At 43.5% G+C, this 16,925-nt stretch overlaps 1 protein-coding gene across 1 annotated transcript in view; it reads left to right on the top strand.

Annotated features, from left to right (window-relative positions):
* Positions 1-14,537, top strand: part of LOC310869622 (voltage-dependent calcium channel gamma-7 subunit-like) — a gene marked incomplete at both ends in the record, with an annotated part of 36,708 nt that extends 22,171 nt beyond the window's left edge. Inside the window, 2 exons of the mRNA XM_083780451.1 lie at positions 7,509-7,654; positions 13,809-14,537. Coding sequence (XP_083636577.1) covers positions 7,509-7,654; positions 13,809-14,537 — 875 coding nt within the window. The remainder of the gene's footprint in view (positions 1-7,508; positions 7,655-13,808) is intronic.
* Between the last annotated feature and the right edge of the window lie 2,388 nt (positions 14,538-16,925).

Genomic DNA, 16,925 nt, shown 5'->3' with positions numbered 1-16,925 from the left:
GTCTCTGGCAGTCCCAGGGAGTGACATGTCTCACTTAAATCTGTGTCCTCTGGGCTAATGTTGAGCTGACATGGACTCTCTGTGTTCGTCTGAAACGGTGACGTCGTGTTTCCCTCCTCTCTCTCCCTGTATGACAGCTAGATAACACTTATCACCTCCTGCAGTAACCGTGCTTTATTTAACCTCATTCCGCTCAGAGAATCGCCTATGGGTGTAGCGCCATCTCATGGCGTGAACACAGAAGTACATCCATAACCTCACGATCAAATTAGATTCATCGTGCTTTCACGTGATACGGCGTGATCATTGATCCACCCCCTTATCACGTCATTCCAACGCTTCTTCTGCCGTTGAACACACGGTTCCATTTTTGTTAAGCTACCACTAGCAGCCCTGTTGAATTTGCATCCCCTCGACGAGTCCTGTACTTGTACATCGGGATTTCACAGCAGTGCTCGGTAGTCTTTCTCCCTCACGAGCACGTAAGGGCCTTGTTAGCCCTAGGTTTGCAAAAGCCAGCTATCTCTCTCCCGAGGCCGAAGACTCTCGGGAATAAAACCCAGGACTAGCTGTGAGGCGACAGCACTACCGACTGTGCCACCGTACCCCTTCAAGGCCTCGCCTTAACACCCAGAGCATCATAAACAAAGTTCTCCGTCCTATCAAATAGTAAGGCCCAGCGCTCAGGACGGCGATTAATAAAAGGACAGAGATTTATTTATTTATCATCAAATCGATTGTAACGCTCCACAGGCTGGGAGCGTCTGTTGGGCAACATTCAATGTCATTTCCGGTTTGGACGTCATCCAAAATGTCCCCCCCATTTTAGTGGATGAGACCGAAAATCTTAAAACGTGAATAACTCTTGATCTAAATCATTCCATCCAATTCTAAGCAACGATTATGTTTTAGATGGCCCATCGCGGTCCTGACGCCAGTCGCGTTAGAATGAATCATACCTCCCGTTGTTGTCGATCGCCTCTGGGGTGTTTTGGCTACATCTAGCTATACTTCAGCTACATCCAGGATAGCGCCTGGTGCGTCGCTAAATGTGCAATGTTGCTGCAAATCGCTGGGCGCTCTGATTTAATGGTCCGAAATACCCCCGGGCGTTCAGGGTGTTAATTAGCTGTCCGCTAACAACAACAGCTAGCTCCCGCTAGCCAGACTTCGCTCCGGCTTTGTTTTGCTACAACTAGGTTCGCTCTCCCTCCTTGAACAGTTGTTACTTTGTATTGCAAAACTGTTCCAACTGTCTGGCCAACCGGAAAGTCGTTAGTAATGACTGTTACGGTTCGGTCAGGTCTGTCTGCTCTTCCGATAAGGTCTACGAGGGACTACTGGGTGGATGGTGGGAACGGAATGAAGTTAAATAAAATTAACCGATTGGAGCGATTGAGAATCATCCTTACTACCCTTCTTGCTTAACAAAGGCAGAAGAAGCTGGTTGTCTAGGAATGACGTGATAAGCCGTGGCAGTGATTTATATCACCTCGTGGGTGGATCAATGGTCACGCCACGTCACGTGAAAAGCACGTCGTCTGTGTTCACGCCATGAGATGGCGCTACCCCCATAAGCGATTCCCATCGCTCCATTTGGTTAATAAACTGAGGTTACTGAAGTAACCCAGAGGCTTGTGTGACAGCCTGACTTCCTATTGACCTGGCCTGTTGCCATCACCGTGTCTCTGATTCTGTCTAAATGTAGCACACACACACACACGCACGGTCGCACGCACACACAAACAATGACATCACCTTCCTGTTTACCGTGTGTGTTCTATTTGCGGGGGACAGATTTGAGCCACAGATGCTAGCTTAGCGTGCTCCTGTGCTGACTTGGCACTTTGACATGGTGCCACTAAGCTCTCATTATCTCACACTCACACACACACACACACACACACACACACACACACACACACACACACACACACACACACACACACACACACACACACACACACACACAGTCACACACACACACACACACACACACACACACACACACACACACACACACACACACACACACACACACACACACACACACACACACACACACACACACACACACACACACACACACACACACAGGGCACATGCCCCCAATTAAAATCTCTGGTTGCCTGTGATAGTCTAACAATGTTTATAGAACCGCGTTACAACAATATTGTATTCTTAGACATGGAGTTTAAAAACATTCGTTTCGAAGAATGGAAAAGTGTGTGTGGGGGGGGGGGGGGGGGGGGGGGATATGAGAACTTGTCGCTGAGTCTGGTATTTTGACACAATAAGAATGGCTCCCTGCGGAAATCAATGGGACCAATTTATTTCTCCGTGCTTACAATGGTTTCTTCTGCTGCTAATAACAACGTGGGATCATTGTTTTGCATCATTATTCATCATCTCTGGTCTCCGCTCATGACAGTTCTCACGTGCGTGTGCGTGCGTCTGCGCGTGCGTCTGTGCGCCTGCAAGTGTACACACATTTGTCCATCTGTTTCAAGTTGTTGTGCATGTCTCTATCTGCGCGTGTATACGTGTGTGTGGTTTGAATCAATAGTCGTCGTCGTCCCCCCCCCCCCCCCGTCCCCCCCCCAAAAAATGTAATGCATCTACAAATAGCCATAGCACTTAAAATGGCCTTTTCTTTTCTTTTTTTCTTTTTTGATGGGGTGTCTGCATGGAGGCTCAGCCAGTTAGGGCACAGACCATATGCTCCCCCTTGTGAGTCATGAGGACATGACTTAGAATACATCTCCCTGTCCTCTCTCTAGTCTCTGCGCCCTTGGTTTCCTGTCTCTCTACACTCTATCTGAAATAAAGTGCAGAATGCCAAGAATAAATCTTCATTTTCTTTTTCTTTATCTACCTGTCATGTTATCATCTTTTTTTGCATTGCTGTCATCTGTCTGTATAATCTTCATATTTCCTTTGATGGGTTGGTGTGTGCGCGCGCACGCACGTGCGTACATGCGGAGGCGTGTCTTGGGTGGTGAAATGGCTCAAAAGATACATAATAATTACTCTATGCAGTTTCTTATGTCTGCATTTAGTCGATAGATAATAGTCAATATGAACAATGTCACATGAAAATAGAAATACTACAAGTAATATTACACAAACGTGGCGAGACGATATCATGAAAACCACTGGCTGGATTGCCATGGAGTTTTACTGCGTACCTTTATGCTCCCGGGTGATGAATCACCACTGATTTTGTGGACACTGACCTTTCCTCTAGCTAGCACTACCCTTATAATGCTGCGTCCACACTGCCAGCTGCAAGAGATACAAGACTACACAAAGCACTACCCTTATAATGCTGCGTCCACACTGCCAGCTTTAAAAGATACAAGAATATACAAAGCAACGCAGCAGTCGCAGAGTCACTGGTGAAGTGCTGGAATGTACCTAAGTACATGTACTATACTGTAAGAATTTGAGGTATTTTATGTTACTTTCTTCAGTATTTTCAATACTTTTACTATAGCTTTTACTCCGTTAAAATTATATAAAAATGTAGGAATTTTGTAGGTTTTTATTATCATTACAAAACATACTACTTAAGCACTATTTCGGCCATTTGAAAATATCCATTCTCATTGACGTGAGCTGGTAGATCTGCTATATTCAAAAATGTTGAACTTGTGAAATGGGTAGGCTACTTTTTCTGCACAATGAGTACTTCTGTACTTTTACTCAAGTACATTTTGAATACAGGACTTTTCTTTCTTTTCAAAATCTTTTTATTCAGGTTTTTTGTAACAAGCCCAGGGGAATACAAGACTTTTAGTAGAGTATATTATTTACATTGCAGTATTGATACTTTTTTACTAAAGTAAAGCACGTGAGTATACTATATAAAGGAAAATTATAAAGGAACCTGTGCTTAAAAGAGCATGGAGCTGGCGGACAGAAATAATTTTAGTGCACAACAATCTGCACACACTGCATTTCTTTGCGTTTTGTTTTTTTAACTATACTATTTATCCCACGATTTTGCAACCCAGTTTTTTCACCCAGTGCCAATTATCTAATGTAATCCTGGGCACTGCACTTCCTCTGCCAAAGTGGACTGACCTTATGTCTCCTTCTATGCATGAGGAGTCCAAGACCAGGATTACTGCATGTTTTTTGTGAGGGCACCTATACCCTGGAGAAACGGGGCGAACATGCAAACTCCACACAGAAAGGCCCTTTCGCCAACCCTACCTCAGGTATGGGCACTGATGACGCGGAGGAGGGAGCACGCGCCACAGCGAACCCAGGACCTTCTAGCTGTGAGGCGACAGCGCTACAGACTGTGCCACCGTGCCCCCTTTTTGAGCATTCTTACTAATCTTTCAAGACCCACAGAATATTTTGTGTTTATATAACACCAAATATATCAAAGGAAAGAAGAGAGTTTCTACTTTCCCCGGGGGTGGGAAACGTGTCACCGCAATTTTCCGTTCTTTAGTTATTGGCAGTTATAAGCTTGTTTTAAATCCTGTAACATTAGACTAAACCGGCTTGGATTTTTTATTTTTTTATTTTTTCATTTGTCCTCTGACCCGGAAGTCCTAGGTTAACTGACAGGTTGAGAAGAGTGTGGCTAGTGGCAGAACAACCCTTGGTTGTTGTGTTGCATTGTAGCTGCAAATGAAGCCAGCTCAATTTGGATTTTTGTAGCAGCTACAAAAGTCGGGCGTTGCTTTTTTTTTTTTTTTTTTTTTTTTTGAGTAAGCAGGTTCTCTCGGGCATCACAGTACAATATAATTGTTACATTTCAATTGTTAACATTCAGAATGCACATAATTTCCTTTCTCACACATATACATCCAAAGGTCATTCATCAAATATCCATTACTGTGTATAGTATCCGTTTCTACCAGTATTTGTATGATTTTTTTTATTATTGGTTCTCTATCAATTATCAATTTACTTATCTTAATTGGGATCTGTAGTCTGTTTCGGGCGTTGCTTTTTATCTTCATGTTTTTTGGCTCCCATTGAAAATTCATGGTAAACTGTAGCTTTGTATCTGCCAGTGCGAGTAAACACTGAACACAGCATTATAGGCCAAAATGTAAAAACTGTTTCAAAGGTTGTACCCTACAAACATGTTTTGCAATGATAATACAGAGACCTTTTTGATCTCGAGAGATCAGGGAGCTGTGCTCAGTCATGTCTGGTAGTATTGGGTGGAAAATAGGCGCAGTGCTGCCATCGGGTGGTTCTTTACTGGAATGACACTTTTATTCCATCACCCTCCAACTGTATTCCATCTCTTTAGCAAAATAGATTAAATTACACACTTCTCCCTCTCCCTCTCTCCCTCTGAGGGTTTAAGTGGTTAAATGTCTATTATACATACTCTTTTATATAATAGTAAAGGGTACTGGGTTGCATACAGTGGCAAGAGTTAGTTTTAACTTTCAAAAGACTGGATAGCCAAAACGTTTAGCCAATACATGTTTCTTGCCAACATGTGCGACCCAGTACCTTTTCATATGATGTTGATCTAAGAGGATGCCGCTTCAGATGTCAGAGTGCAGTGCTTACAAGAAAAGTTACTTATTGAAAACACACATTGACATGAATTAAATATGTAGTGGGGGTCCCTGCTTCATCCCTTCATCACCAGACAGTGGCCTTGTGGTTAGAGCGTCCGCCCTGAAACTGGGAGGTCCGTGGCCGGGGGGAGGGGGATACCAAATGCTGTAAAACTGGGACCCAATGCCTCCCCGCATTGCACTCAGCATCAAGGGTTGGATTGGGGGATCAGATCAACTACAAACTAGATAAAGTGCCAATCGGCACAGGTCTCCACCAGGATTCTTCCTCAGCCTAGTGGGAATATGCATGCACAGTTTCATCGCAATCGGACGCTGCGTTGAGGAGTTGTGGCCATTTGCTACTCCTGAAAACTGTAGGAGCCAATCGTGGCCAATCAGGATGGAATATGAGAAATCAAACAAACCTGTCTTGATCACATGACTATGGAGATGATGTGTACCGATTTGCGTGAAATTTGGATAAAATCTGAAGGAGTAATAATAGAAAATGTGTTTTACATATGTCGGCCTCCTGGTGGCGCTATAAAGAGCAGATGTGAAAAATTCCAGACAAAGATTTTTCCTTGGCCTCTAGGGAGTTGGCATACAAAGTTATCCACAGATCCGTGCAGTTAGAGGTAAAAACACTTTTTGGCCAGTTATAGCGCCACCTTGAGGCTGAGTTGAAATTGTTCATGTGGCATTTTGTCCTCGGCCTAGTGGGAATGTGGGTGCACAATTTCACGGAAATCACGCGATGTGTTCAGCATTTTGTTTGAAACTGAGCACTCCTGTGAACTTTGGAAGCCAATCTTAACCAATCAGGATGGAGTGTGAGAAATCTGAAAGAGCGGTTTCGTTGAATGGCTGTAGAGAGACTGTGTACCAATTTGCGTGATGTTTGGACAAAATCTGTAGGTGTACTGTGCAAAAACTTGTTTTGCACAAAGCGGCCTCCTGGTGGCGCTATAACAGGGCGTTCTGGAAAGTTTGGGGCAGAGGTTCATCGTTGGCATCCAGGGAGTGTGTGTGCAAAATGTGGCATCGACCGGGTTAACGGTGGCCGAGATTAGCTGCTAACGGACGGACGGACGGACGGAGTGCAAAACATACTCTCCCCACATGCCTTCGGCCTGGTGGAGACAATGATTCCTGAGCGCGTCACGGCTGCGGCTCATTGCTCCAAGAGATGGGTCAATGTGGAGGAAAGAATGTCACTGCAGTAACGTGTGTGACAAATAGTAGGGCTTTGACTTTGATCTCTCACTCACCTAGAGGGTCCTTGGACTGGAAATGTTCAAGACCCCGGCTTGAAACTGGACCTTGGACCGCTTTTCCCCCTTGACACCAAATCTCTCGTGAGCTTACAGAATACGGACGCTGGGTTTCAAGTGGTTAAAGAAAACTGCTGGCTTACAGAAAGCAAAGTAGTGTGACTGTGGACAGGTGTGTTCGGCATGTAGCTATAGCTGTTGCTTACATGTGTACTTGCATGCACAAAATTGTTTACGTGCGTATATGACGTATACGCGTGTACGTGTGTCCGCGTGTGTGCTTGTAATGTATAGGCTACTGTATGTATTAAAGCCAGTGTCCCGGTTTATCTCTGGTCCCAGCCAGGCCACTCATTGGGGGTTTTCTCTTTAACCTATTTTCACTAGAATAAGGTCACCCAGAAACCACAAACATAAAGTACAGCCATACTGTACACACTTTCTCTCTATTAACACATTATATGAAGCACAATTTGATGCAGAGCATGCGTCAGTCTGCTTAAGTGTTAAGGATGATGCAATAATGATGTACTGTAAGCAATGCACGGTGTTTCTCCCATATTTCTTATATTGCATGCTGGGTACAACTCGTATCACAAAACACAGACATGTGATATCAACGAGATATCTCTCTCTCTCTCTCTCTCTCTCTCTCTCTCTCTCTCTCTCTCTCTCTCTCTCTCTCTCTCAGGTCTCAGTCTGGTTGTGGGCCTGGTACTGTACATCTCCAGCATCAACGATGAGGTGATGAACAGGCCGAGGGAACCAGAGCAGTTCTTCAACTATCACTATGGCTGGTCCTTTGCCTTCGCTTGTTCCTCCTTCCTACTCAAAGAGGTACAGTATGCGGTGCACGCACACATACCATGTATACTGTAAACACACATGCAAGTAGCTACTGTATCTATAAGTCCTTCCTTCGTAGATCTGGAGAACTGCTCATCCGATCGACTTACGTTCACACTTGGTTTACTCTGATGAGTAAATGAGCTTTAAATGATTTTTTTTAAAGTATCAATACTAGTACAATGTAGAACGTAAAAGTCCGGAATTAAAAATGTACTTGAATAAAAGTATAGAAGTATTGGTATCAAAATGTTGATGTGTTGATTGGCGTTTTGCATATGTTTGGGAACCCCCCCAGAAATTCAGAAACACTTAATTCTTTTTTTTTTAATGCTCAGAAATAGCAGATGTACAAGCTTGCCGTGTGACATGAAGTGAGCTTTGTGAGCTTGTAATTCTGCTATTTTTGAGAACCACTGTACTAAATCCTAAGAGTAAAACATAAATAAATCTATGTTGCTATATAAAGCTAAAGATCTAAAATGACTTGGTTTTAATGGGTCAAATATGTTTCTTTGGGACTGCACTGGAGCGAAGGCTGTTTAACAGACCTTGTACCGCTTAAAGGAGAATTCCATACTAAAAGGCTTTCTTACCTTTCTTTGTAGTTGTTACGTCCCCACCAAAGAGGTCCAGGTGTTATTTTGTGCAAAAGCTCCTTATTGGCTATTTGAATTGAATGGGAATTGAATGGGGCTATGGGGTGTTGTGCTAATTCGCTTATTTCCATCGCTCAATCTTTTATTTATTTTTTATATATCCTCTCTTCATAATGTAAATAATATCCCAAGCGGCACACTTTAATACTTATTTAGATGGAAATAAGCGAATTAGCACAACACCCCATAGCAGGGGCGGCCTTAGGAATCTGGAGGCCCGTTTCAAGACCAAATATGAGGCCATATAGCCTACCTATGACATAATTATTTTGTTGATACAGCCATATATATTGATACGAATAGTTTGACTGTTCAATATCACACGCAGCCATTACTCTCGACAATTAGCAACAACACCTTTCCTCATCCTGTCGTCCCTTCACAATTAAAGTGTCTCCCCTTTACCTCCCAATGCTGCACATTTTACCATGTTATTTACATAAAGTAGGTGTAACTTTACTAACATTAACATTGTGGGAGAGAGCAAGGCAGTGAGTGAGCGAGAGAGAGAGAGGGCCAAGAGTGGCAGTGGTTGACTGAGAGGACTTCAGTGCACTGTACACTCTTGCTTCGTGTCCCAGGTTGGCTTGGTGTGGAATGTGCTAATTTGTCCCCTATATTCAAAGTCTGATTTCCATTGATTGTTGGCTGTGTTTAGCATGTATATGGCTGTGGAGTTTTGGTACAAAATCAAAACAACGAGGAAACCTCCAGGAAAATCCGTGTTGAGGTTCTTAATCCACTGTTTCCCATTAAAACGTCTTTGTCCTACTGTCCAGTTGGGATTGTGTTGAAGTCCAGATACTTTTAGAGCTTCAATGCCATGTGCCATGTGTCGAGTTATTCCATAAAGGCTCTTCACAACGCTATAAGCTCTGTAGTATTTTATTTGCAACAGCACAATAAATCTCACGTAACATCCAGTCGTAGTGTGTACACAAAACTTCCCTCGTATCCGCTGCCCGCGTCAACATGCACTGACGTCACATCCGTTTCCCCCCTTAAAGACATCTCATGCATTCAACCATATCATACTACCACACCATGTAATGTTGAACAATCCTTTTAGTTGTCTTTTTTGCATTGTTAATATTGTATTTGTGTTGTCTCAGCCTTGCAGCTATTGTTTTACTCGTTTCTCCGACATATTGTAAGCCACATTTTTCACATGTGATTAAATAAACACAGTTACTGCTGCTGGCTGTTATCTGTTGTTTAATCTCCAACATGCGTTTTGTAGTTCTATTTGTAACTATTTGTTTGGGTTTGAAGTATTCTGGTCTCTGGCTTGCTGGTGTGTTGATTCCTTTTAGCTTGCTGTGTACCAGATAGTCTTTAAGATTTTTGTTTTTTATTTAGGCCGAGTTTCGCGATTATTATTTTGGAAGAAGGAAAAAAAAACTAACAATAACAATAAAGGACCAAGTCCTTTCAGGACTGCTTGGTCCTTTAAATAAAAAAAGATCATAGAAATAAATATACAATAAAGAGAGTTCCACCGTGTTCAGTTTGGAACATACAGACACAGGTTTGTGTTTCCACCGCATTGTGTTGGACGGAACAATTGTCATTGTTTGATGCCTAGCTGAATGGTTAGAGAGCCTGTCTGGAGAGAAGGAGTCTCCTGAGGTTTGAATCTCAGTAAGTGATGCTGAGGTGGCTCACCATCAGGTGGGATGAGATGTTGATCCATCATTTCTTGATCTTTCTGCTGTTCCTTCGTCTGGAATGTGGTCTCGGTTGTTATTGTTGTTGTCGTCTGTCGTCGTTGGTTGCCATGGCTGCCAGTTCCCACCTGATGTCGTGTGGGAGTTCTGATTGGTCCAGAGCGTACTGAATAACTTCTAGCTTACATAACGTCTTAAGACAAGGACTGAAGTCTAAGATGAACAGCTCATCAGAGATAGTGTGATCTCCTTTGTATCCTCCAAAGAGGATGATATGATCTCCCACAATGCAACAGCACATACCATGCATTGGACATGGTCCTTTCCACTTGGGCTCAACCTTCTTCCAGGAGAAGGTCTCTGGACTGAATTTCCACACATCATTGAATTTCTGGTTACAGTTCCAGCTTCCAGTTCCACCAAATATGTACAGCTCTCCATTGTAGGTAAATGCTGAATGACACCAGCGTCCTCTTGGTAGAAGTTTTGCAGAAGGTGTTTTCGGCCAGGCGTTGGTCTCTGTGTCAAACACTCTGATGGTGTTGTAGACCCCCTGGGGCCTCCAGCCCCCGAATACAAACATCTTGGTACCAATGATGGTAGCAGAGTGACTGTGTGAATCAGCAGGTGGAGTTCCTCTGGTGTTAATTAAAGACCAGACCATTGTGCTGGTGTCGAACTTGTACATGTCATTAGTGTATACAGTCAGCTTGGTGTCTCCTCCATGGATAAACATGACCTTCTCCAACACACAGGCTGAGTGGTTGCACCTCCCCTCTGGAACAGTCCCAGAAACCCTGTTTTGGAACCATCTTTGGGCGTTAACATCAAATGCATAAAGCACATTGTAATAATGCCCTCCCCAAAACCCTCCCCAGATGTAGACTGTATCTTCAACCAACACAGCTGTGTGGTCGAAGCGCCTGGATGGAACCTCAAGGTGACCATCTCCTCTTCCTGGTTCCACTGGAGGAAACTTCTTCCAGCATAAAGACACTGTGTTGAAGAAATGGACATCCATCTGTCCCATGTTGTTGAAGGTCCTTCCATCACAGTAGCCTCCAAAGGAATACAGTTTGTTCCTCACTGCTACAGCAGCATGTTTGGTTTGCCATGGTCCTCCTGCTTTGGAAACGGTCCAAGACAACATCACTCTGTCTGTCTCTCTCTCTCTCGACGTCTACAGTCATTTTCAACACAGTGCATCATCTTATATCTTCTGGTGTGAAATCACACAAGACACAAACTGTTGCCATGCACGCCTTAACGACGCCAATTAGTGCAGCTGTTCTTCATCTGCACCCTTTGAACTCTATTGCTATATTTATTACTTCATTGCGGCTACCTTGGGGTCTATGGATCTATGGATCTATGGGTCTTCCACACGCTACAGGGTTCCATAACACTGAGCTGTGTTGTATTTTGAGGCTGTGTGTGTGTGTGTGCGCGTGGAATGTGCTCAAGCTGACTGGCTGAGCATGGAATGTGATGTATGGTGATAACAGTGCCGCTCACGTCACGCGGGTGTGATATTTTTCTCCATATCGCTGTGTGGGAGACAGTCCACTGAGCAACTCAAAGTGAGGCTAAATGACAAGCATTTTGCATTCTGGCTCTTTGAGGGGAGCTAGCGCCCCCTATGGCCAGCTTGGTGTAGCCTCATTCAATTCAATGCAATTCATTGAGGGCTTATGGTAGGGGAAATAGCCAATAAGGAGTTTTTGCGCAAAAAAACACCTGGACTTCTTTGGTGGGGACGTAACGACTACAAAGAAAGGTAAGAAAGCCTTCTAGCATGGAATTATCCTTTAAGAGAAGCATCCTCAGGTCAACTCAACCAAGAAAGGAGTAGTTGTAATCTGCCAGGAGCTTTTGCTGAATAAAACATGGATTAATGCACTTCTCTGTCTGAATACAATGAAGGTTCAAAAGGAAAAAGTCCTCAAAGTTCCCCAAAAATACATTTAAATGTCTAAACATTTCCCGATGCTACATGGCACAATGTGAACTTGTAGAACGGCCATTGTCACAATATTCGTCATTACCACAAAGTATACAGTATAATATTGTAAGTGTAAACAGTATGCAAACGGATGTCAGTTTATGGAGCAGGCAGGCACAGCGTTGTCGATTAATGAAAAGGATTCACTGCTTATAATAATAATAATAATACATACGATTTATATAGCGCATAAGTCATTTTACAGGACAAAAATAATAAAAAATATTTTATTAGAAAAATAAACTAGTTAAAAACTAGAGACTATGGGAAAGGTAAACCAACAAAGTGGGCTGTAGGGATTTATGTAGGCAAGGGAAAGCAAGTCTGAAAAGATGAGTTTTGAGTGTGCTTTTGAACATGGTGAAGGAGTTAGTGAAGTTGACTGACTGACTAGTCACTACCGTATGCCCAGATAAACACACACAAATTGTGGGTGTTGCATCATTGTTGCTATTTTTAATGTGGTGCATTTGGCGTTGCGCTCGTCAACTGCAGCAGGGAACTTTATCAACGTGTTCAATTCATAAAGTAGGCTACACAGTAAAGTTAAAATAGTACTTTTTTACTCCGCTACAATTATTTGAAAACTTTAATAACTAGTTATAGTTACTAGTTACTTTAAAAAATATATATATTGTTACCCACTTCAGCCCTATATACATTTTGGCCTTTTGAATTATTATTATTAAAACTTTCTATACTTCTGGTACTTTAAGTACATTTTGATGCCAATTGCCAGTAACAGAATCTTTCTATATTGCAGTCTTGATAAAAAGTACTTTTTCAACCACTGTTTGCATCTCCTTTTAAGATCCTAAAACAGACCATCGGTCTGAGAAGGAGAGAATTTCACACAATGGAGTCCCACAATGATTTGACGTTGTGCATCTCCTCTCCTCTCCTCTCCTCGTCCTCATTGTCATTCCACATTTTAATGTGAACAATCTTAGAATGGGGAACATCAGCCTTGTGGGAAATCAACCGTTCAAAACCAAACAAACAGATACACACAGTTATAGAACCACTAAAAGCAAATTACTACATAAGCTCATCTAACCACTATTTCATCTATCCACACACACACGTCACCACTGGGGCCAATGCCAATTAACCACGCACGCGCACACAGACACACACACACACACACACAAGCCTGATAAAACAGCTGGCTATTAGTCTTCATTTAACCGTTACCAATAACTTTTACAAAGATATGCACCCGTGACCCGAATGCACACACACACACTCATACAGTGTACACAAATACAGATGATAGATGCAGTGGCACAGACCCCTCACTCCTAGGAAGTCATGCCAAAGACAGTCAACCCCTCTCACACACACACACACACACACACACACACACACACACACACACACACACACACACACACACACACACACACACACACACACACACACGTAGGATGTCAGCATCCTGCCAGCATCAATATTCATGGATGTTAATAGATTGCAGTCTCGAGGGCAACAGCATCTCCTAGTGTGACAGGAACCAAAGACACCTCCTATGTATACTCTGCTCCACTCTAGATTTCCATTTCTCATTCTTTATCTCTTTCTTTCTCATTGTTTTCCACCCCTCCGCTTTTCCCTGCCTGAGCACTAATGTTTGGGAACCAGCTCGTTTAAAACATCATGAGGAAACAATCCCAAATAAACAACTACATTTTACATCCAAGACGAAAAACCGCGACTACGAATATTTACGAGCAACTTTGCAAGCAACTATTATATAAAAGATGTGAGATCACATACCTTCATTCTCTCTCTCTCTCTCTCTCCCCCCCCCCCTTCAGGGTGCGGGTGTGATGTCCGTCTACCTGTTCATGAAGCGCTACGCCGAGGAGGAGCTGTACCGGCCCCACCCGGCTCTCTACCGCCCCCGCATGTCCGACTGCAGCGACTACAGCGGCCAGTACCTGCACCCGGACTCCTGGCCGCCTCCCCGCAGCCGCCGCGGCCGCAGCCCGTCCGACGCCTCGTCCGACATCTCCATCCAGCTGACCCAGACGCCCCCGCCGCCCCCCACCTCCGCTCCCCACCGATCCTCCTCCTCGTCCTCGTCCTCCTCCGCCCCGCAGCCCCCTCCCCACGGAGGCGGCGGCGGCACCCATCCCAAGATGGGCGGAGGGGCTACGGCGCCTCCCTCCCGCTGCCCCTCGTCGGGCCCTTCCTCGGGCCCGTCCGTGGCGAGCTACCAGCTGCCTGCGGTGGCCGGCGCTAGCGCCATCATCTCCTCCTCCACGTCCTCGGCGTCCTCTGCCTACCCGCACCCGCTCCACCCCGGTGCCTCCTCTTCCACCCTGCCTCGCCAGCACGCCCACCACCAACGCCACCCGCTCACGCACTCGCACTCGCAGGCGCACGAGCTCCCGCCTCAGCAACAGCACCATCACTCCCACCCGAACAGGCCTCACCCTCCGCATGGCCAGTCCCTGCCCATGGACGTGCCTCCGCCTCGCTACCCGCACCACCAGCACCACCACCACACCACACACATGGGCATGAACGCCTCGCCATGCTAGGCTAGGCACTAGGCCAGGCTAGGTTAGCGTAAAATGTAGCATGGCAGCACAGGGCGGGGAGGAGAGAGGGAGGGAAAGAGGCAAGGGGACAGAAGGATGGGGTGGGTGGCAAGGGAGGGACGGGGGTTTTGTTAAGGTGTGGATGCGCCATGCAATCACACACGCACACACACACACACACACCCACACACACACACAGAGAGGGAAAGAGGACAAGGAAGAGGAAGTAGAGACGAGGGAGGGAGAGAGAGAATGGGGATGTTTAAGAGGTCAAGGGAGGAGCGAGGTGGAAGGTAATCAGATTTGCAGAAGAGGGATTAATGGTAATCGATGCTGTTGCAGAGATGAAGACAAAGACACTTTAACAAACTCTAAACACACAGGGAACAGAGCGTGAGAGAGAGCGTGTGACAGTGGATGTGATGATTAGCAAACCAGAGGAGTTGAGAGGCAATGTTGTTTCAATCACACACAGTAGATGGCACCATGAGTCGCAGGGATGGGAGGGGGGAAAATATATGTTTTGTATACAGCCTTTGTTACCATACCAGAATGCAGTTCAAAGTGCTTTACCGATAGCAAACAAACTTCACTAAAGAAAATAAGAACAATGATTGTTCATGCACAGAATAAGGAAAATCATGTACGTATTTATGTTTGTCCTTGCAACTAGATCTGTAGCCATACGTAGAGCCCGACCAATATATCAGTTTGGCCGATATATTTTGACCTGTATTTGACTTTATTCAAAACTGTTACTTTTCTGGATTCAAATAGTTTTGATATAGGCTACAGTATGCGTGGCACTGTAGTATGGTCAAGTAGGCCAGGGTGTTAATTTACGCAAAAACACAAAAAGTTAAAATAAGACGAATTACAGTATGCAGCTGATGTATCCTGATTATTAACCACTTTCAACCTACCGTTCCTGTTTCGGGCTTTTCGTTATATAACTATAAATTATACAAAAAATTTAATAAAATAGGTATTAAGTGGTTAAATAAAATAAGTATATGTGTAGTTTAAATGTACTTGTTATTTTCATATTATCATTATGCTAATGATAATACACCTTTCAAAAGTCATTTGTGTTAATTTGTATCAGTTTGGTTTTACGTTAAAGTGCTTTCAAAAGGAAACTAAATGTTTGTTTAGAAAATGTTTTTCAATCTTTTATTTATTCATTAATCATTACAAAATATTGTTCAAATTTGTAGGACTCTCCAAAATTGTGATCGGCATTGGACCCACAACTCTGGCATCGGTCGGGCTCTATACCTTTAACATTTCCCTGTGTATTTAGCATTGCCATGTGCGATACGTGTTTCTTTAGAGCTGTTTAATACACAGGCAAGCGTGTAAAGTGCAGGTACACAAAACATGTGCAACATCATAGTGAGGGTGGTTCTTGTTTTAGCAGAATTCACATCTCAGGTGTCTGTCTCGGTTCTTCTGAAGACCGCCTCCTCACCTTCATCTTCTAGAACCTCCCTTCATGAAAAGCCCAGTCCACAGTACTAGCTCCGATCAGAACCCCTCTCTCCGCTATAGTATAGCTCAGTTGTCGACTAAAACTATGATACTAAGACTATGACAAAAAATGTTCATTGACTACCTTTTCATTCACTGACGAAAACTAAATATAACTAAACAGGTATGATAACTAAGACTAAAACAAATAAAGACTTGACTAAAATGTTGACAAAATTGTCAAATTATATTTTGTCTTAGTTTTAGTCATCATAGCTTAGTTGTTATGTATTTTCATCAGAGCAAAAAAGTAGTGGACAAACATTTAACATTTAAAACTTCTTCCCAAGGAGAACATGTCCAATAGGGAGTCCATTATATAGCTGGTATATTCATTTCTGACTGTTACATTTTGGAAGTGTGAGTGTCAGGATATGGACATGAGGAACCTACACAGTCACATGTTCTACTCTGAAAAACAGACAAATTGTCGCTGTTGGGCGGAAGACTTTTGGGTTGTTTTTTTTCATACATTATTGTCCTATCTTATAATTCAATGTATGATATTGTCTTGCAACAATAGAAAATCTACGGTTTATAGCAATCTATGCCATTTTATCTTTTATTTTTTTAATGTACAGTAGGACATTTTCAGATAATTTTGAATCATCTATATTCGCAAAAAAAGGGATTACCAACGTTAAAAGTGGTTAAACTGGATTTTATAAATATTTAACCAATTATCCATTGAAACACAAGGTTTATTTTCTCAATTTCCTGAAAAGTCACTTTTTTGACATAATGTTTCTGCCAGAACATTATGGCTGCTGAGTGCTGAGCCCATCTAGAATGGACCTGGTCAGTCTAGTGTAATGAAGAGGGCATGGTGCTAATGAATGGTTTGCACACTCATGACGT

This window comes from Protomyctophum parallelum, assembly GCF_964188405.1.
Source record: "Protomyctophum parallelum genome assembly, chromosome: 1".
NCBI classification, from domain to species: Eukaryota; Metazoa; Chordata; class Actinopteri; order Myctophiformes; family Myctophidae; genus Protomyctophum; species Protomyctophum parallelum.
Note: the sequence above shows the minus strand (reverse complement) of the source record. Positions and strands in the feature narration are given on the sequence as shown.